The 24,124-nt window shown below is 33.3% G+C and overlaps 1 protein-coding gene across 6 annotated transcripts in view; it reads right to left on the reverse strand.

The window, feature by feature from the left end:
- NCAM2 (neural cell adhesion molecule 2) overlaps positions 1-24,124 on the reverse strand; it is a 504,760-nt gene that overhangs the window by 200,808 nt on the left and 279,828 nt on the right. For all 6 annotated transcript variants that reach the window (XM_003934329.4, XM_010344887.3, XM_074389453.1 and 3 more), the window contains 3 exons: positions 20,936-21,142; positions 18,892-19,035; positions 10,042-10,179 (listed from right to left, as the gene is read on the reverse strand). In XM_003934329.4, the coding sequence (XP_003934378.2) occupies positions 10,042-10,179; positions 18,892-19,035; positions 20,936-21,142 (489 nt within the window). The remainder of the gene's footprint in view (positions 1-10,041; positions 10,180-18,891; positions 19,036-20,935; positions 21,143-24,124) is intronic.

Consider the following 24,124-nt stretch of genomic DNA (forward strand, 5'->3'; position numbering starts at 1 on the left):
GAATCCACTTAAAAGAGAATATATGTTATATGGTTATATAAAATTTTTAGGAATTATTACAGATAATGAATATATTCACTATACTAAATTTTTTAGCATTTCATAAAGTTTATTATGTTTTCATTTCCCTTTCTTACTCTTTTTTAAAGCTTTGTATTATTTTTCCTTCAACTTTAGATATAGCGGTACATGTGCAGGTATGTTACATGGGTAAATTACACCCAAGCGGTGAGCACAGTACCCAAAAGTCATTTTTCAGCCCATGCCTCCCTTTCTCCCTTCCTGCTCTACTGTTAGGCACTGTCTATGGTTCCTGTGTGGAGGTTCATGTGTGTTCAAGAATTAGCTCCAACTTATAAGTGAAAATGTGGTATTTGGTTTTCCATTCTTGCATTAGTTCACTTAAAATTATGGTCCCCAGCTTCATCCATGTTGCTGCAAAGGACAGGATCTCATTCTTTTTATGGCTGCATAGTATTCCATGGTGCATATGTACCACATTTTATCTATCCAATACAATACTGATGGGAATCTAGCTTGATTCTGTATGTGTACTATTGTGAATACTACAGTGATGAGCTTACAAGTCCACGTGTCTTTACAATATAATGATCTATATTCCTTTGAGTATATACCCAGTAAAGGGATTGCTGGGATGAACAGTATATCTGTTTTAAGTTTCTTAAGAAGTCTCCAAACTGCTTTTCACAGTGGCTGAACTGACTTACATTTCCAACAATATTTATACACATTCCCCTCTCTCTGCAGCCTTCAACATCTGTTGGTTTTTTCACTTTTTAACAATAGCCATTCTGACTGGTGCGAGATAGTATCTCACTATGGTTTTGATTTGCATGTCTCTGATAATTAGTGATGATAAGCATAATAAAAACAATGTGGTACTGGTACAAAAAAAAAAAAAGCATACATAGGTCAATGAAACAGAATAGAAAAATCAGAAAGAAAGCCATACAACTAGAATCACTTCATCTTTAACAAGGCCAATAAAAATAAACAATGGGGAAAGAACTCCCTATTCAGTAAATAGTACTAGGATAACTGGGATAATATGCAGAAATTGAAAGTGGACTATTACCTTTCATCAGATACAAAAATTAAATCAAGGCAAATTAAATATTTTTTAAAAAGACCTCAAACTATAAAAATCCGAAAAGAAAACATAAGAAATATCCTTGCAGACATCCAGTTTAGCAAATAATTTTTGGCTGAGGCCCCAGAAACAACTGCAACAAAATTAAAATTGACAAGTGGGACCCAAATAAACTAAAGAGCTCTTGCACAACAAAGGAATTGATCAATAGAATAAACATACAAATTACAGAATGGAAGAAAATATTCACAAAGTATACTGCCAACAAAGATCTAATATCTAGATTCTCTAAGGAACTTAAACAGATCAACAAGCAAAAAACAAATAGTCCCATTGTAAAAAATGGGAAAAGGACATGAACAAACACTTCTCAAAAGATATATTCACTACTTGTGGTGATTATTTTTCAGACACACAAACACACATATCTACAGATATATACATACATTAATAAATATATGTTGACATTTTAAATCTATACAGTTTATTATACATGACAAACTGCTAAAATACACACGAGCTATCGAGAAACACATTACTAGATGATAGTTTAAGTAGGAAATATCCTCACGATAAAAGTAAAATAACTTGGATTATTTAACCTAAAGGAATAGAGAAAAAACAATAAGTAGTTATAATTATGAAATAAAATATCTTTGTAATTGAGAGAATCACATACTTGAACAAAATAATTAAAAACTGAAGAAATCTTTCCAGAAGTTATAGACCATCTCCTATATGCAAACCTCTAAGGCGTAGCTTAAAGTTATAAAATATCACCTTTTTCCTTGACGGATTAATGGTCTAATCTGTGAGATAATATCACACATAAATGGATAATTTCAAGTCAGTGTGAAAGGTATATTGTTAAAGAGACTGTTGAAATGGAGTTGATTTCTGGCTCAGCTGGAAAACTTCTATCAATGTCTCCAAAGATACGTGGATGACTTTCTGCCAAGATAAGGGCATTGGAATTTATGATGGACCAGAAAGTTTCCTGGAAACCTTCGAAGTCATTTTCTGCACTGATAACTTACCCTTGACCTAAACAATTTGTGAAGCTTGGCTTTATTACTTAAAGGCCTCCACCTGAGAGTCTCTTTGAGATGCCTCATTCAGACCTTGGTGGTTCAAGGTGAACATACATATCATCTTGTTTGCAAATAAGACCCTTGGAAATCTTGGGTGGAGGATTGCCTCTCAAAGGCCTGACTCTTTACATTCTTTTTCTCTTGCTGAACCATATCCTTTTCTTTAGAATAGAGCATACATGAATATAAAGTCAGCTCTGTATCCACAGGTTTTGCATCTGAGGATTCAATGAAGCAGGGATCAAAAACATTTGAAAAAGCCGGGCACGGTGGCTCAAGCCTGTAATCCCAGCACTTTGGGAGGCTGAGGCGGGTGGATCACGAGGTCGAGAGATCGAGACCATCCTGGTCAACATGGTGAAACCCCGTCACTACTAAAAATACAAAAAACTAGCTGGGTGTGGTGGCGCATGCCTGTAATCCCAGCTACTCAGGAGGCTGAGGCTGGAGAATTGCCTGAACCCAGGAGGCGGAGGTTGCGGTGAGCCGAGTTTGCGCCATTGCACTCCCGCCTGGGTAACAAGAGCGAAACTCTGTCTCAAAAAAAAAAAAAAAAAAAAAAAAAAAAATTGAAAAAAAATTGAAAAAAAAATCATTTAAAATACCAATACAGCAATAAAATAATATGAATTTTAAAAAATAGAATGTAACACTATTTGCACAGCACTTACATTTTATTAAGTATTATAACTAATCTAGAGCTGATTTAAAGTATATGGGAAAAATGTGTGTAGGCTATATGCAAATACTATGCCTTTTGACTTGAAGGGATTTGAGCACTCGTCGGTTTGGTATCCCATGGATGTTGGTCCTAGAACCAATTTCCCATAGATACCGTGGAACAACTGTACTTTGTGGAGTCCTCTGAGTCCTTTCAAATACTTAAGCTTTGAAAAAGTTTACAGAGAGGATCTAGTACTATAAGATCTCATGGAGAGAAATCTTGCAATAAGGCAAATCCTATTTAGAATTGCTTTCTAGTTCCAGAAATGATGCTTGGACTATGCTTTATAAGACAAATAGCAATCAGCCTGGCTAAAAAAGGAGGGAGGAAAAGAGGGAGAAACAGAGAGAGAGAAAGCAAGAGAGAGAGAGAGAGAGAGAGAATTTTTCTTTTTATGCAGTTATGCATAACTTCTCTAGGATGAAAGAGCACACAATCTCTAATCATCCTAGAGAAGTTAAGCATATCTGCATAAAAAGAAAAACAAACTATGCTTAAGAAGATGACGTAGCACGTGCAACTAGTTTAACTTATAACTGAGTGGTTATTTAATTTTTATGTAATGTGAGTTGAATTCCCTCTGCTTCTTAATTATTTTAACCATTAGAAACAGACATTCTCTGAATACTTATGCTTTTATTAAAAGCCATAGGATATGACACAAGCCAAAAAACAAGGCAAGAGATAGTGGTGATACTGGTCATACATGAATTTCAATGTAAATGAAATACTGCTATTTTATTTTCCTAAATTATCTTTTAGTGCAGCACATTTTGAAGAACAGGACCCATGAATGTCTCTCTGAAGTTATGTAGATATTAATTGTCCTGAATGCCATGCATCCATCTCCACAATGTCAGATGGCATCTTGATGGTGACTTATTTTACTGATCATATGAAATGATTTAAAAAATTGCATTATTGCAGTGTCGTGTGGTCCCTATAGATTTCTGGAAGTTGTTGTTTCATAAATGGTAGGATTCACTTCTGTACTCGTCAAACAAATGTTAGAGAACAAAACATAAAGGTCAATCCCTAACTGACAAGCAGAAGATTGTTACACTTGAAACAGATGAATTCAGAACGGGAATTTGATTCAAACAATGAGAAAATTCTGCTGTATCTTTAATCAGGGATTAAAAGTACAATGTTGAAAAATGAATACATGCTTTTCAAAAGACTTTCAAATATGATAGTATACCACTAAGTGTACTTAGGAAATCTGGGTAAAAGAGAAATAGAGACTTAAGGAAAAGCAATGGACTATATAAAATACTCACATCAGTTACTGATGTAGAAGAGAAAAGCAAAGAAAGATGTGCCTAGATCTGCGCAGGATCTATCTATCTATCTATCTTTCTTTCTATCTATCTATCTATCTATCTATCTATCTATCTATCTACCTACCTACCTACCTATGTATTATCTATTCATCTATCATCTATTTATCATTTGTCTAGTTTCTATAAACTGAAAATTTCTGAAATAATAGTTATATAGGAGATAAGGAGAAAAAGATATGTCTTTCTTTTCTTGTATTCCTAGATTGCTTATTCTTGAAATTTAATATGATCATTAGGGATACAATATTAATAAAATTAGAAAATATTCTGGTTTGGGTAAATATTTATTGTTTGGAGTATATTATATATTGTATGTTATATAAAATTGTTACAAATTCCCTCATAATTTGCACGTGTAGAACTGTCTTAAAAATCGCTGTCTGCATGGTTGATTCAATTACATGATTCATCTATAAGAGATGAATTCACTCTTCCATATTTGTATATACTTTACGTTATAAAACACTGCATACAACTTAAAGAGAAATTTTGACTTAAGTTTTCATTTATTATAAAAATAGAAGTATTTTTCCTCATTTTCTGAAACTGTAAGAAATCGATAGGAATACAAAAATCACTATCTAGGGGTTACTGAGATAAAGTGTAGTATACATTCAGACATTCATTTGTACAGGTATCTCCGGCAATTATCATTCACTGTTGATTTTAATGTTCAAAGAAAGACTAAAGAAACAATTGCTTTAAAATTGCACTACTAGGTGTTTTTCAAATAACCTCAATTGTTCCTGTTTCCATTACCCCAAATTTTAACCTGCAGTTAGTGAATCACTCTTCACAAATTTACAAAATATTCAGAAAATAATAAATCATTACACATTAGAAGAATATTTTATAAATGAACACTCTATTGATTATATTTTAAATTTAAAAAGCTATTTGCAGGTCTTTCATCTATATGAACATTTTTTAAATAGTTATGGAGCATATTCTTTAACTAAGGCAAAGGAATCAGATGGTGGGAGGATATATGTGGGTTAAAGTAAGAAAGACAATACTGATGCTCTTTTGAAAGAGTGTATCCGTGATGCGTAAGTGGGAATGTTTATTTATACGTACAGCACAATTATCTAGTTAAGAGAGTATATGAATTTACAGAAAAGGTGTCCAGTCAATTCAGCCAATGTCTCTGTTAATCAGCCTTTGAAAGATTTCATATAGTATGTCACAGTGAAACAAGGTATGATGGTATAAGGAAAGCATTCATGGGAGGTTTATGAACAGAAAGGTTTTAGGCAGGTTGGAGAGCTTACCTGAAGATTCAATAAAAAGTTTAATATAAGCACGTATAAATTGTTTATGACTATCAAGACTATATCAATGTTTGCTCAGTGAGGGAAATCAGCTAATTGAAAACAGAATATTGAAGTCATGTAGCAGGATTTCTGTCAAATTATTAACCAAATCTACCTTTGAATTTCTGCATGTCCTCACTCATTTTTTAACTCATTTCCTCCAGGCTCAATATAAAACATATTCTTCTTATGTTCAAGGTAATAATCCTTAGTATTATCAATGATGTTATTAAACTTTCCTTAATAATTTTAAGAATTATTATTGTATAATATCCCCCCAAAAATATTTTATGTTCATTAACTCAACTTTGTGATGTTCCCGTTTAATAGCTAAGTCCAAAACCTGATGTAACGTGTCTTTAACTTTTTTTAGCTTTCATCCTTTTAAAAACATGTGTACCTTTATGCTTCCAGTCCTTGTAATATTCATTTAACCCAGGCTACTTCAGTAATATCATTCACCATACTGTCTCTTGCAACCTCATAATCTCTAAATTCAGCACACTTAGTTTTGTGCACACTGTATTGGTATTTCTGCTTGCATTTGATTACTGGAAGCCCTAAAGCCCACAGTAGAAGTCTTAAAATCACACTTGATTCCTCTCGCCGCTGTGACACAAGCACAGGGTGACATTTTGCTTTAAATCCAGTTTTCGTGTACACCTTTTTCTTCATTTCCTTGTCCTTTAGTAAAGGCCCAATTATCTCTCACATGAACTCACTTTATTTCCCTGCCAATATTCTTGTGTCAACTCCCTCATTCTCTGGATTATTTGCTTCTCAATGGCAGCTCCTCTTTGTCCCCCAAAAGACTGGGTTTTTAATAAAGCACTGATAGTCCTCCATGACCTACTGCTACCTGCTTTTCGTCTGCACCTCCACCTAATCTCCAAACCCACCAACACACCGTAACTCTAATTCCTATTAAAAACAGTATATTTCGATCACAGGTGCTTGGATTTTTTCACACCTTATGCTCTTGTTTGTTTTACAAGTGTTGTTCTTTCTGCAACATATTTATTCTTGCCCTATTCTCCTAAATATAACAGTTTTTCTTCATTAGGTTTGCCTTTAATATCAAGGAACTCTCCTGTCTTTGGCTGCATTAAGTGTCTATTCTCATAAAATAGTCTGTAAATATCCACAAAAACTGCGTTTGTTTAAATGTTTTTGAATTCAGCTATTCCAGAAACAATAAAGGACTTTAGTAAAGTTGATTCTTTTGAGTTGTTGAGATAAAACTCTAAGTGTCTTAAGGGAAATGATTCTGTGTTAGGCCTATTAGTAGCCTAAGCACAATATAGTGAAAAATATAAAACCAGCACTTGTATATACCTGTTGAATAAATATATAAAATAAATGTAAGGCAATTTTGGAATGACAGTAAAAACTCTTCAGTTAAATTTCCAATATCTCAATAAGGTGATAAAAAATTGTCATAAATGATCACTACCAAGGGAAATGGGAAAGGGACACCCAGGTAAGTAATTTCAAAAGTATACTTCAGTCAGATGGTCCTTAAATTGATTGTGCAAAGAGAGAGAGAGAGAGAAAAAAAAAACACACACACACACACACAGAGAAAAGCACTGGTTTGCATTTGTCTGTTTTTGTGTATGATAACAAATATCTTTAAAGTCTCTGCTTAAAAGTATACTTCTTTTCATATGCATGTTACAGTGTCTGCACCTGAAGATCATCTGTGACTCTGATCCTCTGGTCTTCATCAAGGTGCCCAAGATGAAGAAGTTCCTATTTGAGTCATGCTATTTTCATGGCAGAAGGAAAGAACAAGAGAATAAAAGAAAATATGTGATGTTTTATGGAAGTTTGATTTCAGCCATGGTGTGTATTTTGTTTGCTTCTATGCTACTGGGTAGAGCAAGTCACATGATCAACTGGGTGAAAACGCATACTCCTTCCATTGGAGGCACCATGCTTCACATATCAAAGGCACTCATGTGTAACCGTCCTTGAGGGAGGAGGAGAATATTTGTGAAAAGCAATACCCAGGCACTGAAAAATGCATTAAGAAAGTCATAAAGGTAGGTTAAAAATATAAAAATAAGTAATAATCCATAACATTTATTATTGCTGGTACTACAGAGGAAGCCAGCAAGGATATCTTTTAAATAATTGTTTAAACAAAAGAGTATGAATTGGCAGGAGAGAAAAAGACTTTCAAAAAAAAAAAAAACCTCAAGATTTAAAAGGAGCCAGTAAGCTGAGTGAGAGTCAGTAAGACTGAATTAAAATTATTTTTCTGGCTTAAATCAAGGCAAAATGTGAGAGAAAAGCACAGGTGTCTGACAGCATTCTGGCTTAAATCAAGGCAAAATGTGAGAGAAAAGCACAGGTGTCTGACAGCATTAGTCAATGCTTTCCCTCAGATGTGTCCAACTGCATCCTCCAGAGAAAAAATCAATTGATACCTGATTTTGTGAACACTATTATGTTAAATAAAAGAGATTCCAGGAATTTTAAGCTATGAGTATTTGTGATTCTAAAGCTAAAAATGCGACTAATTATCAAAGTCCAAGCAAAGAAGGTCATATTAGAATCTATGGTTGATTCTGTTAGAGGAAAGTGGGACACAAAGGAGAAGGATTTGTCTTTTGGAGGGTCAAGCTGACATAGACAAAACAGGAAATTATTTGCATAATTGATCAGAATAGCCCATAAAAACATATTCCTATATTTGTCTCCTTATAAATCCTGAAATATGCATAGAAATATAGACCTAAATATTCCAGTTTAAATGCAGACCATGACAGATTTGAAGATTCACACTTTGTTCCTTAAAAGACCATTCCTTGAAAATGAATGTACATCAACACTCACAGATAATCTAGAAGGGAAATAGAATATAACACGCTACACAAAGACTGCTCATGATGAAATACACTTAAATATGTCACCATAAATCTTTTTGGATACAAAATATGGTAGACAATGTGATAAGTAACAAACTAAATAGCCTCTATATATTACCCTTGTTTATTGCATATAAGAAAGAGAAAAAAAGAGCTATATATGGATATAGATATAAATACAGGTATAGATGCAGACACCTCCATATTTAAACCTATCTGTTATGCACTGAAATCTTCCTCCTGCACTGAAGGGAAACTCCTCCACTGACTATGGCCCTTTTAATAAATATCAGACTCTGTACTCCTAAAAAAGCCATTGAAAAATGCTAGATGTCCTCTAAGGACCCGGTTTCCCTATGACTGACATCTAACGGTAGAGTGGTTAGGGAAGGGATGCATCATAATGGGTTTTCTATGCCATGAAAAGTTGTTTGATTTTGTCTTGAAGGTAATGAGAAGCACTGAAGAATTATTACAGTTGAATGTCTTCCTGGAGAGAAAGGTAGAATTGTGGGATTAAGTGTAGAGAAACCAAGTTGTATGAATTCAAGAAAAAAAGGTAGAAAGATCAGCACTCTCATGGAAAACAAGATGATAGAGAAACTAGAGTATGCTTGAGAGATGTTAAAATACACAATGGATATGTCTCGATAACAGATTAAACTGTATGATAGGGTTTGGTTCTGTGTCTTCAAACAAAATCTCATCCCATATTGTATTAATAATTCCCAGGTATCCAGGGAGGGACCTGGTGGGAGGTGACTGGATCATAGAGGCGGTTTCCTCTGTGCTGTTATTGTGGCAGTGAGGGAGTTCTCATGAGACCTGATGGTTTTAAGTGTGGTATTTCTTCACCCTTTCTCACACACTCTCCCTGCTGCCCTGTAAGCTGTGCCGTTACTTCTTTTTTACCTTCTGCCATGACTGTAAGTGTCCTGTGGCCTCCCCAGTCATCTGGAACTCTGAGTCAATTAAATCTCCATTCTCTATAAATTAGTCTCAGGTATTCTTTATAGCAGTGAGAAAATGGACTAATACAACAGACGTCTAGGATAACTGAAACGTATTTTCCAGCTCCACAGAATGTCATATTAACACAGGCAGAAACTATCATAGGAGAAGCAAATTTGGAGGAAGATATTTCATAAAATCCATCATTCATGTCCATTAATACATGTAAATACAACCTTAAAATTTTAATTATTAAATATGAGAAAAAATGTAAATAGTGTAAAATACATAAATTTAAGCAACAAGTAATTCATGTAATTTAAAAGTAACATTTAGTATAATACTGCACTGTGTTCGATACTCTTTCAACAACTATGATTCCAGCAAAAAATAATTACTCACATATAGCCTATTTGAAAGGGTTATGAGAATGACAATGTAAATTAAGTCATGGATCCTGCCTTGAGGCTATAACACAATGTTACAGATTCCGCAATAAAGGTGGAAATATTTCTTCCTGGTATAGAGGAGGTTTATTAGAGAAGACTTGTATTTTGAGTTTACATGGTTGCCATTTAATAAAAAATATGGCTAAAATGAAACCATAAAATATATATAAATTATTTACTGCTTACCATTGACAATAACAATGATATCACGGAAGTCAATTTCTCCCCTGGCCTCCACTCTTCCTTCACATCTGTATATACCTTCATCACTTTTATTGATGTTGAGAATCTGCAGATTATTGTTTGCTAACATAGCGAACCGATCTGGAAAGTAAGCAAAGGGGAGAAAATGTTATCAGTAATTGAAGGCAAAGTCCAGAGGGCTCTAAATTGTTAAAAGTTAAAACATGGTGCTGTCTGACACTCTCAAGCTTTTCATCAGCAAACAAATTCAAATTTGAAAGTAAAATGTAATTTCATGACTTCAATTTTTCCACTCTACACTGCTTTGTTACACCATTTTTGTCTAAAAAAAAATAAAAATACAATCAAGATTTGATATCCACATAAAATGGTTAGGCTCTTATTCCCCCTTGGTACTTTGGATGCAGAAATGATACACAAAGGAACAATGCAGGGAGATTAGACATCACAGATGTGCAAACTTTTGACTGCAAATATATGGCAACGTGGGTTGAAAAGAACTAGAAAATATATTGAACATCGTTCTTCATACAATAATTAAACTAAACATTTTGCATCGCTGAGGAGGCAACTAGATGGTATAATATTATTCAAGTAATATAAAGGATATAAAAATAATTATGTTTCAAATTTATGTAAGGGATTGGGATTTTTCTGGCTAACAAGATAATCTGTATTAGGTATAAATGGATTTTGTTATTTTATTTCAAGATTCAATTTTTCATGTTTGCATATGCATATATCAAAAAATAACCTGGTATACAGTGTGTGTTAACTGATTGTGTAATCTGCTACAGTAAGCTGTGATGCCTAAGCAGCATCTCAGCCTGACATTATTTTTCATGTCTGGCCTGATTTATAAGCATCACAATCTTGCTGCCATGCTAAAACCTTTTCTCTCCTTATCATTCAAAGAATGCTTTTATGTATAGTCCAATTTGGAAACTCTTTGTACAGGTAGTATCTTAAATCTTAATTAACACATCCATAATAATCTCATTGATTATTATCTGTTTGTTGGATATTGTATATAAGACATTTTGATGAATAAGAGACAGATAGCCTCTATCTCTTTTGGCCTTTTGATCAGGTAGAAATGTGATTATGTTAAGGTACCCGGCCCCTAAGGTATCTACAGTCTATTGCTTATTCCTTGGGCCTGATCCCAGTGTTTACTGCTTTCCCCCCAATCTTTTGGCTTGATAATGTGGTTAAGAAAACCACTGAAGCCACATGTGAAAGAGGTAGAGTCTCCATCAGCCTGATTGTGGAAGGGATACAGTAGAATCCTGCCTCTACATCTACGGCCAATTGGAATTTGCCTGAGTGAGCCATAAACTACTATGGTAGTAAGCCACTCAGATTTGTGGGTTAATTTGTCATAGAAGTTCCTTAATGAAAGGGGAGAAGTTTGGGCTAGAAATAACAAATAAGAGTCATCAGAGCATATTCATTAAACAGACAAGCCTGTGGTTGCTTTTTGTTGAAGAGATAAGTAATCAGAGGCGGAAATGCACAGATTCAGAGGCTCCCTCAAAGTGAAAATAGTAATTCTAGTGCTAGAGCCACATGATTTTCAGCCCATGAGGTGTAAACTTTGACATAATGTTTACTTTTTCCTTAGGTTGAACCTAAGAAGAGAAACAAAAATATTTATTCAGATTCTTTCCCCTGGTAAATTAAAGCACAAACATGAAATACCCTCATCGAAAGAACATGGGGGTGAAAGAAAACCAATCCAAAATAAATTTTAAAAAATTTAAAAAGGGAAAAAATAAAATGATCAACCAAACACACACGAAAAAGAAAAACAATCCACAAGAAGTCTTAGAGGATAACTCATAAGTAGTCCTGCAATAACTAAAAACTTCTGAAACTTCATGTTTCAAAGTCAATTAAAAATCCTCTCTTAAGTGTCCAGCCAGAAGTTTGGATGAGAGACAATTATAAATAAATAAAATTTAAAATGAAAAAGAATACTATCATATTCAGATTATTATGCATTTTCTAACTTGCTAAAATACCTATCATCCTTCATCTATAATGCTTTTTACTGCTTATATTTGATTTGAACTAGGAAAAATATGAATAGTAAGAAGTATTATTTTAATCAGAAAGGAAATGCTTTATTAAAAGAGCAATAATTAGAATCACAGTACATATGTTATGAGAACACATCAGCATTTTCTTCCATTGAAATAGTTGAATTTTCAATGGGTATTTTAATGCATTATTTCTTTTTCTTTTCTTTTTTTTTTTTTTTGCTTTATTTATTTATATTTTTCTCCATCTCCCTGTCACCTATATTTGGCATTTCTCCTCATGTTATCCCTCTCCAACCTCCTTACCCGCTGCTGTCCCTCCCCTATTCCACCCCAACAGACCCCAGTGTGTGATGCTCCCCTCCCTGTGTTCACGTGTTCTCATTATTCAACACCCGCCTATGAGTGAGAATATGCAGTGTTTGATTTTCTGTTCTTGTGTCAGTTTGCTGAAAATGATGGTATACAGATTTAACTAAGTCCCTACAAAGGACAGAAACCCATCATTTTTATGGCTGCATAGTATTCCATTGTGTATATGTGACACATTTTTCTTGTCCAGTCTATCATTGATGGGCATTTGGGTTGGTTCCAGGTCTTTGCCATTGTAAATAGTGCCACAATGAACATACATGTGCATGTGTCTTTTTGATAAAACAATATATAATTCTTTAGATATATACCCAGTAATGGGATTGCTGTGTCAAATGAATTTCTATTTCTAGGTCGCTGAGAAATCATCACACTGTCTTCCACAATGATTGAACTAATTTACACTCCCACCAACAGTGTAAAAGTGTTACTATTTCTCTACATTCTCACTAGCATCTGTTGTATCTGGATTTTTTAATGACCGCCATTCTAACTGGTGTGAGATGGTATCTCAACATGGTTTTGATTTGCATTTCTCTAATGCCCAGTGATGATGAGCATTTTTTCATATGTTTGTTGGCCTCACATTATTTCTACCAAGTGAAAATTTAAAGCTTTAGAAAACCATTAATTACCTGCTAAATCTAAATACATACTATTACATATGTTTATGTATATAAAACATTTTCTATACAGAAAACTATCTGAAAATTCCATGTCAGATTCCAAACATGTTTTTGAGGCCCATGGATTATTGTTAGTAAACTATTATCAAAAGAAAGCCCATCATAAATAGGTGTTTCCAGAAAACATTTGAAGAAGGCACAGCTTCAATCAGTGTCAAAGAACTATTTTATTTGAAATTTTATTTTAGATTATGTTTCTCTCAGTTATACAGAAACCCAATTTTCTATCAAAGTAAGAAAATAAGTGTAATCAGGTAGTGCCCAATAAAGTGTCTGCTTTCTTTCCTTAACTTAGTTATTTCTAAGTCCTCTTCTTTCCTTATTCTGTGCTCACTCAATTATTTGTCTCATTTATCCACACAGCTTCAGTCACCATTTATATCTTAAGGACTCACCATTATTCTTCAGATCAGAAGATTTCTGTGAGTTCCATAGCATTTTTAACAGTCTACCAGATGTACGTACTTAGGAGAAATTAAAGTGCCTTGATCTCAGTATGTCTAAAATTTAGCTCAATCTCTCCACCTGAAATTTATCATCTGTCATTCTCCAGTTCTATTTTCACATGCCTTTACATGGAACTAGTTACCCAGGAAAAGTTCCATAAGTGATGGAAATCTACAGAAGGCAAATTCCATGATTCATCTTTGACATCTTCATCTCCCTCAGTCTGCAGACCGAGTCAGACTCCATGTCTTATCACTTCTCTGTTTATCATTATTTAATTTAAATCTCTTTCTCCCTTAACAATATTTCCTTAGGACCTGAAATGGTTTTCATTCTCAGTTTTGCCTTGACTCCCATCTAATTTGTTCTCTTCACTGACATACAAATATTCTTCTCAAGTGGATATTAGGTTATGTTACTGTATTGATTAAATATCTTCAATGATGCCCCCTTTGAATAAACAAACTCTGTAGCAGATGTCAAGTCTGTGTTAACTTGGCTTGACCTCCTCCTTCAGCTTCCTTTCTTATTAGTCCTTTGTTTAAAAATCCTAGTTAGATTTACTCATTTGTATAAATGTTTAAGTTTCAATTATTCATAAGTTCTAGTGATTATAAACTTATTCCAGTTTCAGAAATAAGCTTTCATGCTGTATTTGCCTCTGGGCCATTGCATATGGTCTTCCCTCTTCCTGAAAATTCCCCACCTAAGTTGTTCTCTTCACTGAAATACAAATATTCTTCTCAAGTGCATATTAGTTTATGTCATTGCAATGATTAAATCCCTTCAATGTTGCCCCCTTTGAATAAACTGCAAACTTGTAGCAGATGTCAAGGCTGTGTTGACTTGGCTTGACCTTCTTCTTCAGCTTCCTTTCTTATTAGTCCTTTATTTAAAAATCCTAGTTAGATTTTCCCATTTGTATAAGTATTTAAGTTGCACTTATTAGTAAGTTCTAGTAATAATAAACTTATTCCAGTTTCAGAAATATGCTTTCATGCTGCCTTTCACCTCTCGGCCATGGCACATGGTCTTCCCTATTCCTGATAGTTTCCCACCACCATTTGCCTGGCTAATATGGGGGTATATTTAAAAGTAACCTTTTCCTCTTAGCAGGCATCTTTGACACCCTCTCTTACTGTAAGTAGTTTACATTTATTTTCTTTATCACTCTCTATTACCACAATTTCCTTATCATAGACTCAATATATCTTGTTCTCATACTGATTTACCTATTTATCTTTCCCTTTAGATTGCTGGTATTTTGAAGGTGAGAAACTTATCTTGCTCACCATTAATCTTAAACATCTGATACACCACAGGACAGATACTATATATTCAATAATTGTTGAATTAATATTTTATACTAGAAGTAGATTATATAAAAGTTGTCTTGAACAAGGTAATTTTAATCAGTTTGTTTCTTTGTTTGTTTACTTATTTTGTTTGTTTGTTTGTTGTGAGAGAGAGTCTCACTCTGTTGCCAGGCTGGAGTGCAGTGGTGCGACCTGGGCTCACTGCAACCTCCGCATTCCGGGTTCAAGGAATTCTCTTGCCTCAGCCTCCTGAGTAGCTAGGACTACAGGCACATGCCACCATGCCCAGCTAATTTTTGTATTTTTAGTAGAGATGGGATTTCACTGTGTTAACCAGGATGGTCTTGATCTCTTGATGTCATGATCTGCCCTCCTAGGCCTCCCAAACTGCTGGGATTACAGGTGTGAGCCACCACACCCAGCCATTTAAATCAGTTTTTTAATGCAGAGGAGTTTATCAATTAGGTGTTGACCAAAGCATTTACAAAGTTTAAGAGAGAAATTCCAAACTGGCTAAGGTTGAATGGATATCAGCAAATAGCATATCCCTCAATCAGAATGACACTAAAAGTCAGAATATTCAACTTTTATAAGCAAAATGTCACCTTTACTTTCACAATGCTTGAATACTTTATCATATGAGTCTCCTTTCTATGAGTAATCTGGAAAATCTCCACTTCTATTCTTCAGGAAATGTAATTTTGAGTATCTACCACATAGCTATAATCAAAAGCATAGCTAATAAAATGAGCATTTCTAGGCCTCCATTGTTTCCTCTGGAATACACACACTTTACTTTTGTATCATATTAAGACAACAGAGTTAATTTTAGTGTAAGGTGTCAGAAAGGATCCAGTTTCTGCTTTCTGCACATGGCTAGCCAGTTTACCCAACACCATTTATTAAACAGGGAATCCTTTCCCCATTGCTTGTCTTTGTCAGGTTTGTCAAGGATCGGATGGTTGTAGATGTGTTGTGTGGCCTCCGAGGCCTCTGTTCTGTTCCATTGGTCTATACTGGGGTCTGTTGGGGGGAAATAGGGGAGGGACAGTGGGGGGTGGGAAGTTGGGGAGAGATAGCATGGGGAGAAATGACAGATATAGGTGATAGAGAGGAAAGCGGCAAATCACACTGCCTCATGTGTACCTATACAACAATCTTGCATGTTCTTCACATGTACCCCAAAACCTAAAATGCAATTAAAAAATAAAAATAAAGATAACAGAAATCTATCTGGGTCCTTGGCATTATTGCAAATGCCCATACATATACCTTTCATAACTGTAGTCTTAATCTTATTTAATTAGCTTTAATAAAAAGACTATATAAGTTATAAGCAGTGAATAATGTTATTTCATATAAATACTTTATAAATGTACAACTTATTCAATAATGAGCTATGTGGTAAGTTTCTACAATATTACAAGGTTAGAAAAGTATGTCCTTCCTGATAATGTATTTGAATACTTTGAATCCTATAGTTAAAAATACTATTTTATTTATCTTTTCCACCTGCCACACAACTTAGTGTTCTGTTTCATATTAAACTATACCCATTTCTTCCACATTGGATTTTCTGGTTCTAGATATAACTGAAATGCATGTAACTTTAGCAAAACTGATTCCAAGATTTACCAACTCAGTGAGAAGAAATGAGAGGGATGTGTCATTTATTGAGAATCTAACACACAGCCAAATAAACATCTATAAAAAATATCTATATCTATATCTATATCTATATCTATATCTATATCTGTTTGAGACAGAGTCTAGCTCTTGTTGCCCACATTGGAGTACAATGACATAATCTCAGCTCACCACAACCTCCACCTCCTGGGTTCAAGTGATTTTCCTGACTCAGCCTCCTGAGTAGCTGGGATTACAGGCATACACCACCATGCCTGGCTAATTTTCTGTTTTTAGAGGAGATAGGGTTTCTTTATGTTGGTCAGGCCAGTCTTGTCCCGACTTCAGGTGATCCATCTGCCTTGGCCTTCCAAAGTGCTGCAATTACAGGCATGAGCCACCATGCCTGGCCTTAGCCAAATATTTTATTCATTTAATTAACAAATGAAGTATATATGATTCCCTGTATCCATGGATGCCACATCCATGGATTCAAACAACTGCTTATGAAAAATATTTTTTAAAAAACTCAATCTTTATTGAACATGTTGTACAGATTATTTCTTGTCATTATTTCCCAAACAATACTGTACAGCAACCATATACATAGCCTTTAGAGAATCCAGATACAATTTAGGATATGGGAGAATGTATATGGGTCACATGCAAATACTATGCCTTTTTATATAAGAGACATTGACATTAGTTTATTTTGGTGTCTGTGGGAGGTCCTGGAACAAATCACTCATAGATGTAAACAAACGATTTTATGCCTAAGGTCTCATTTATGACACAAAGCCATTGTTTTAAATTAAGGAAACAATCTAAATTTTTTACAGCTAAAGAGTGAGATTTAGGCATAGAACAGTTAGAAAAGGTGTGCAATGCTTCAGGGCCAAGGAAAGGAAGAGAGCCAAAACGGAACTTTGGTTCTACGCCATTCAGTCCCGGGATGCTGGGGAAATATGTATGAGCTGCAGCAAGCAAATATCACTCCTCCATCACCACTACCCTTTGTCATCAGTCTTCACTTTGAGGTTTATGTTTTTCATGTCTTTTAAAAATATAATTTTACTTCAAAATATTCTATTAATAAAGATTTGCAATAAATTTACACTTGAAGTTTAAGATCAGACAATATGAAAATATTTAGACATTGCCATTCTACCACTACAAAAGAACTGCTTTTGCTTTATCATTGAGAAGAAAAGAGCTAAAAATATATCAAACCATCAAACCATTTACTTATGTGACTTGTTAATACACTCTACAGAGTTATGCTGAAACAAAATGAGAGGAAATAAGGTGTTATTTCTCATTAACATCTTATAATGGAAACTGACAACCATTGAATATGCTAAGCTTAGAAAAATTCAAAATTAAAAAAAGTAATTATTGAACATGATTATCATACATTCTCCCCACATATTCAAAAATAGGTATGATCTCTCCCTCCTTTATGCTGTAGAATCTTCATTCCCTTGGACACAAATCAGAATCATGGAAGATGGAAAATACTTTAAAACATTTAATTATTTTGTACGTCTTCACAATGCAGGTGCATTAAAAAATATTCTAAATTGAAAACGCTCCCTAAGCACATGGTAAAGGAGCACAATGTAAGCAAATTACACTTTCAATTTCAGAAGTCATATTATTCCAAAATTTAGCTCAGTCTAAATCAAAATCATGAAGATAATTTGAATGAATGTACTTTTCTATTATAGACATGTATCTTTCCATAATATTTAGAACTGTAGATATCCTTGACAGCATGGCCTCAGAATAATAAACAGAATTCACATCAATACTAAATTTACAGATAGTGATCTCATAGGATCATGTAGAAATTATATAGAATTTGAATACAGCAGGATTTACTTCTTTATTTTCTTAGTACTGTTTATAATGCATTAATGTTTCCTTGACACTAGAACAAGGGTCAGCAAACCTTTTCTGTAAATCTCCAGGTATTAAGGATCCTATTTCTTTAGGCTAAACCAACTGTGCCACAGCTTCTAAACTGCCTCCAAAGCAGCCACAGACAGTATGTGGCTAATGGGCATGATCATTCTGATTACAACTTACAGAAAAAGGGAAAGAATTTACCCTGAGATCCATACATTGCTAAATCCTAGTCTAGAGCTAAATCACAAAAAAATGAATTTGCCCTGAGACCCCTACATTGCTAAATCCTAGTCTAGAGCTTAAAGCTTCTCAAAATAGCTATTGAATATTTAGGGTCAAACATTCCAATTTCCGCAATTAGACACATTGATTCAGATTTTATAAAACTACAATAGTATTAGAACATATAACTTAGGGAGTTACCAAAATACTAACTGTCGGAAATAGTGGTGACTTCCTCATTATGATACAACCAGCTGACAGCAGGCGCAGGTGAACTGCTAACTCGGCAAACCACTTCCGCATCTTCTCCTTGTTTGAATTCCTGTGGCGACACCACTTCTCTGAAAGTGAGTTTTTCTGTATCGACAAAAAGAAATCACAAATCACAAAAGTATCATTGTTTATTTCTCCTAATAACATAATCCAAACTTTATTGATACTATAATAAAATAATTAGGAAAACTTAGAAGTTTTAAAATCTTAAAATACTTTAAGATACTTTAAAATCTTAAACTAGATGATCAAATTCTTCTCCCTAATGCTTTTCTATCTCACTGAGAATAAAATTCAAAGATCTTTCAATGCCATAAAAGGTTCTATATAAACTGGAGTTTATCTCCACAACTCCAATCCGAATTTCACCTCTCTCTTCTTAGTTACTGTGCTCCAGGAAAACTGTGTTCTTTGAGGTTCCTTGAATATTCCAGGTTCAGTCTCACCACAGGGCATTTGCACCCCTTCCAATGCATTCAGATTCTTATCCAACCTCCCTATACAAAATTGCAATATTGCTTTCCACTTCAAGGTTCCCTATCTCTATACCCCACATAATTTATTTTCCATAGAATCCCATAGCATGTTTATCTAGCATCTATCTATTTGTTTCAGCTTATTGTTTGTTTATCTCAGGCTGGGACTTGGATTTATATTTGATATACACCCAATAAGTGTCTGGAATGAATGAATGAACGTGAATATTTATGCTTGATGAGAAATTCTCAAAGAAGTAATGCATTGTTTTTGCAATTTCTTTTTTTTTTCTACGTTCGCAAATGAAATGTCAGCATTCTTCTTCTGCATCATTTAAAATAAAAATTTTTCCAAATACTATATCAATAAAATGCAATTTCAATTTAATTATTTGCTATTATGAAATAGATACTGCAGTGTTTTACATGAATTAGGAATGTATCATTCCTCCAGAAGCTTATAATCAAATACGAGGAAAAAACTCCAAATCAGGAAACACAAGAGCAACAATGTGCCCACAAAATGCTTTGGTCATCAAACAGGAAGCCCTACTGTGGGAAAGTTCTGACTTTGTTTTTCACATTCTATTTCTAAAATAATAAACAAGATACAAAACTACGGATTTAAGATGATTTAAGGGTTTGCATTCCAAAAGTATATATAATTTATCATTGGTAGAAATGCTAACTACATATAAATTGTAAAGCATTACTCTAAGTACTTTCTGCAATATTATTTAAGGTAGTACTCAAATAAACTCCATATGACATAGGTACCATTATTATCCTCATTTTATATGTGAGGAAACTAAAGACAGGGAAATTACATGATTTGCTCAAGATCCCAAAAGTAATTGGGATAGCTTGCTTTAAAACACAGGAGTCAACAGATTTCAAATTTGCTAAACAGGTTAATGATTCCTCAATATGAGGAGGAGAAAGGAACATAGAAAGAAATCCATCTGAGGACATAAAATGAAGTGCAAATGTGGAAAACCTTGCTATTAAAAACACTTTGTGGTATAGAATCCAGGCTCGATATTACAGTCTACCAGATCAGTTTCAACTTTCTCTCTGACTACTGTTCACTGACCCTTCCCCAAATTCTCATTCTAAAATGGTCAGCACTGTCATGCATTTTCATTTGTTCTAATAATGACCTTTTATTTTACAGTGGAAAATAACCATTGAATGAATATCATACCACTAAATAAACCATTATTCTCTATTTACCCAGTGAACTCCTAATGGCTTTAGAAATGAAAACATTTTTATTAACAGTGTTTAACAAACATAAAAAACACCATATATATATTTATAACCACTTATTACCTGTTATCTATTCCATTCTAAGATGCACTCTGGTAAAGCATAAACTGGTATTTATTTTCAATACACATATTTCTTAATGAGTGATAAGTTTTAGTATTAAACATATTTTATTTTGCCTAAATTATTTATAAGCAAATAAAATTTAATACACTAAACCATATAAATGCATGACTTACGGTAAATTTCCAAAACTACCGTAGCTTCTTGTGTCTGTCCTTTGGCATCTGTTGCTTGACAACGATATATCCCTGCATCTTCTATATTTGCGTTGTAGATGGTTAACCGTGACCTAACACCTTCCTTTTGTACCACTACCCTCTGTGTTGAAATTATCTTCTCTCCTTGAGGATTATACCAATCTATACTTTCAGGTTCACCAATTGCTGCAAAGAGCCATGGAAAAGAAAGGTTTGGAAATATGTTATAAATGTGTTTGAACACTGGAATTTACTATTTAATATATATAATCACATTTTAGGTTCTGGTGTACATGTGCAGAACATGCAGGATTGTTGCATAGGTACATACATGGCAATGTGGTTTGCTGCCTTCATCCCCGTCACCTTATCTGGCATTTCTCCCCATGTTATCCCTCCCTAATTTTAACAATTTAGGAAAAAAAAAGTATGTAAGAAACTGGAAATCTGAGAATCTTACAAAACTTAAAGTAAACATAAATGTTAGTGTAAATTTTCATCTTTGCTCATCCAACATGGAGGATTCCCTCTTGAGTAAGGAATACCTAAAAATTTCATAGCAAACTTCCTGTATAGTATTTATGCTGTGATTGTTTACATTTTCCCTTAGTAAACAACGTATTATTACATTTAAGTACTGAAACTGCCTTGACCACTGGGCTAGACATAAATCCCACTTATAAATAATATCAGAACAGAACCACAATTACTAACATGATTTCACTTGCTCAATTGCCTTTGCGAGGGTCAGGAGATAACACTTATATCCTGATAATGCCCAGTTCACAAAAATGTAAATCTTTCACAAAACAAAGTTTGGTCTTTGATAATACTAAATTTGGAATTAATTCCTTAGTTGCTAAACTTCAATAGATAAGGCCAATGACCATTTTTATAATGATGTCCTAATCTCTTTTCCCCAGTTAAATGAGTAGTTTCATTATTTTAATCTAAAACTGCTATTTAATCATATGATACTTACAATGCATTGAAATGATACTTACACTTCTAGGTAATTACAACCAAATCATTACAGGGTAAACATTTATTTAAGTTTTCCAATTCAGAATTTAGGTGATTATCCTCTTCTGAAAAGCTTAAGATTTCTGTGTTTGCTTTTAGTTACCAAAAGGATGTATTTCACCTAATTGCTTGAGAAATCATTTATGGAAGCAGCATACACTATTAACTCAAAAGTATCGGTGGGGAAATGTATAAAGTCAACTAACATCTGCAGGACCTCTTTGAAGAAAATTATTCCTTCTCATTTTTCCTAAGAAATGGTTTTAGAAACAAATTATCCGCCTTTCTATATCAAATTAGACATGCTTGAGTAAAAGTATGAAAGAAAGTTTAGTGACTCTTAAATAGATCTTAGTTACGTTATCTTCAGTTTTTTCTAAAATCGTAAGACCATAGTTGTTACAAAGTAATGCATTTGCAGAGGGAGGGATGTGTTTTACTTAATTTCTCCCTCTATGGAGAAGTTATAAAATATAATTTAAATATTCATCTCTTTAAATTTGAATAATACAAAATAATATTTTATATAGTAAGTTAAATAGGATATTCTGATAAATATTTTGGACCTTTTCATTTTTAATATGAAGGAACATATCATTTTTATTGATACTTTATTGTGGATTTTCATAAATCAGTTATAATTATTTTCTTTCAGGCATCTCTAACAAATAATAATTTCTATCAAAACTTTCCATATTGATAAGACTATACTATCATACAGATTATTATAAATAGCATTGAACTTTTTATTTTCCTAAAATGTAGTTATAACAATTAATTTTCTGTATGACAGACTTCTTCAGCTCTTTGAGGATGTACCATCCTTTTAGTTCAAATATAAAATGTTTATTTTATTTTAGATTCTGTATTTTTAAGGTGTCTGGAAATTTTAGAGGTGTATCTAGGTAGTCAGCATTATAGTAGAAAAACATATACAACCATAGTGACTTGCATGGTTTTCCCATATCTTTATTTTTAGAATCTTGTTTTACTACTATATTTAATATAAAATAAGACTACTTCCAATACTACAGGAAAGCTCTAGGTGACACATCTTTATATAAAAGAAAAAAAAATGCTTACTCAGTTTACATTCTTATTAAGAGAAAAACTCATCACCAATTAAATGGTCTTAATTCATTTTAGAGTATGTCTTAATTTGAGGTTTGTAATATATACAGGCAATTAGTCTGTGCAATATATTTCATAGTGATAGAGAAATACGTAAAAAATACTACACTTTTATTTTCAAAATTCATTTTTCAAAGAATTTTATTCTGTCATAAGGCAAAACAATTCAGTGTGTTTTAATTTATGAAGATATGAATAAAATATGGATGGAGTTTAGAAACAGTGACCTATATGCTTGTGTCAAAGTTCTGCTGACATAATATGTGATGTTGAATCAATCTCTTCACCACTCCCTGATTTTTTCATGTGTCAATATACAAATATATGTATTAACATATCTATCAATCACACCTTTAAGAAGGAAATTGTATAAAGAATCAAGGGCTCTATTTATGTTCTAATAAAATATGATATTTTATACATATATACTCTGAATATAATTCATAAAATGTTACAACTATACCTCTATTTTTATTAATTTGAATACTGATTTAAACAAATCATGTCATTCTCAAGATAATTTTTAGAATGCATTTTATGTTTCCAGTGTCTATTTTAATCCAGTTTTAAATTGATTTAGTGTAATCAAGATTTGAAGCAATTCTGAAATTGTCTCATAACCAATTTTAGCACCAAGGTTTTACATTCTTTAGATACATCATATTTCAGTATGAAGACTTGTATTTGTATAAATGAACATACTGAATCTAAATAAATAATTGACTCATTTATCAGTTCTATAATATGCTTAATTAAACTTTGATGCTGAAATATTTAAAAGTCTTCTGAAATAATACCATATGTGTATTATTATACCGAATGAGGCCCATAAAATATGCCATCAGTATCATGGAATATGATTCTTTCCATTATCATAAAAATCTGGTCAAAGCTTTTCTGATTAAAAAACGATCTAGAATATTAGAATAATTTTTTGTCCTAATATTTCATTCAAGTATAACTATAATGCAGTGTGCCATATCAAATTTATTCATTGCATATTTACAAAAATGA

The sequence above is a fragment of the Saimiri boliviensis genome, chromosome 18, assembly GCF_048565385.1.
Source record: "Saimiri boliviensis isolate mSaiBol1 chromosome 18, mSaiBol1.pri, whole genome shotgun sequence".
NCBI classification, from domain to species: domain Eukaryota; kingdom Metazoa; phylum Chordata; class Mammalia; order Primates; family Cebidae; genus Saimiri; species Saimiri boliviensis.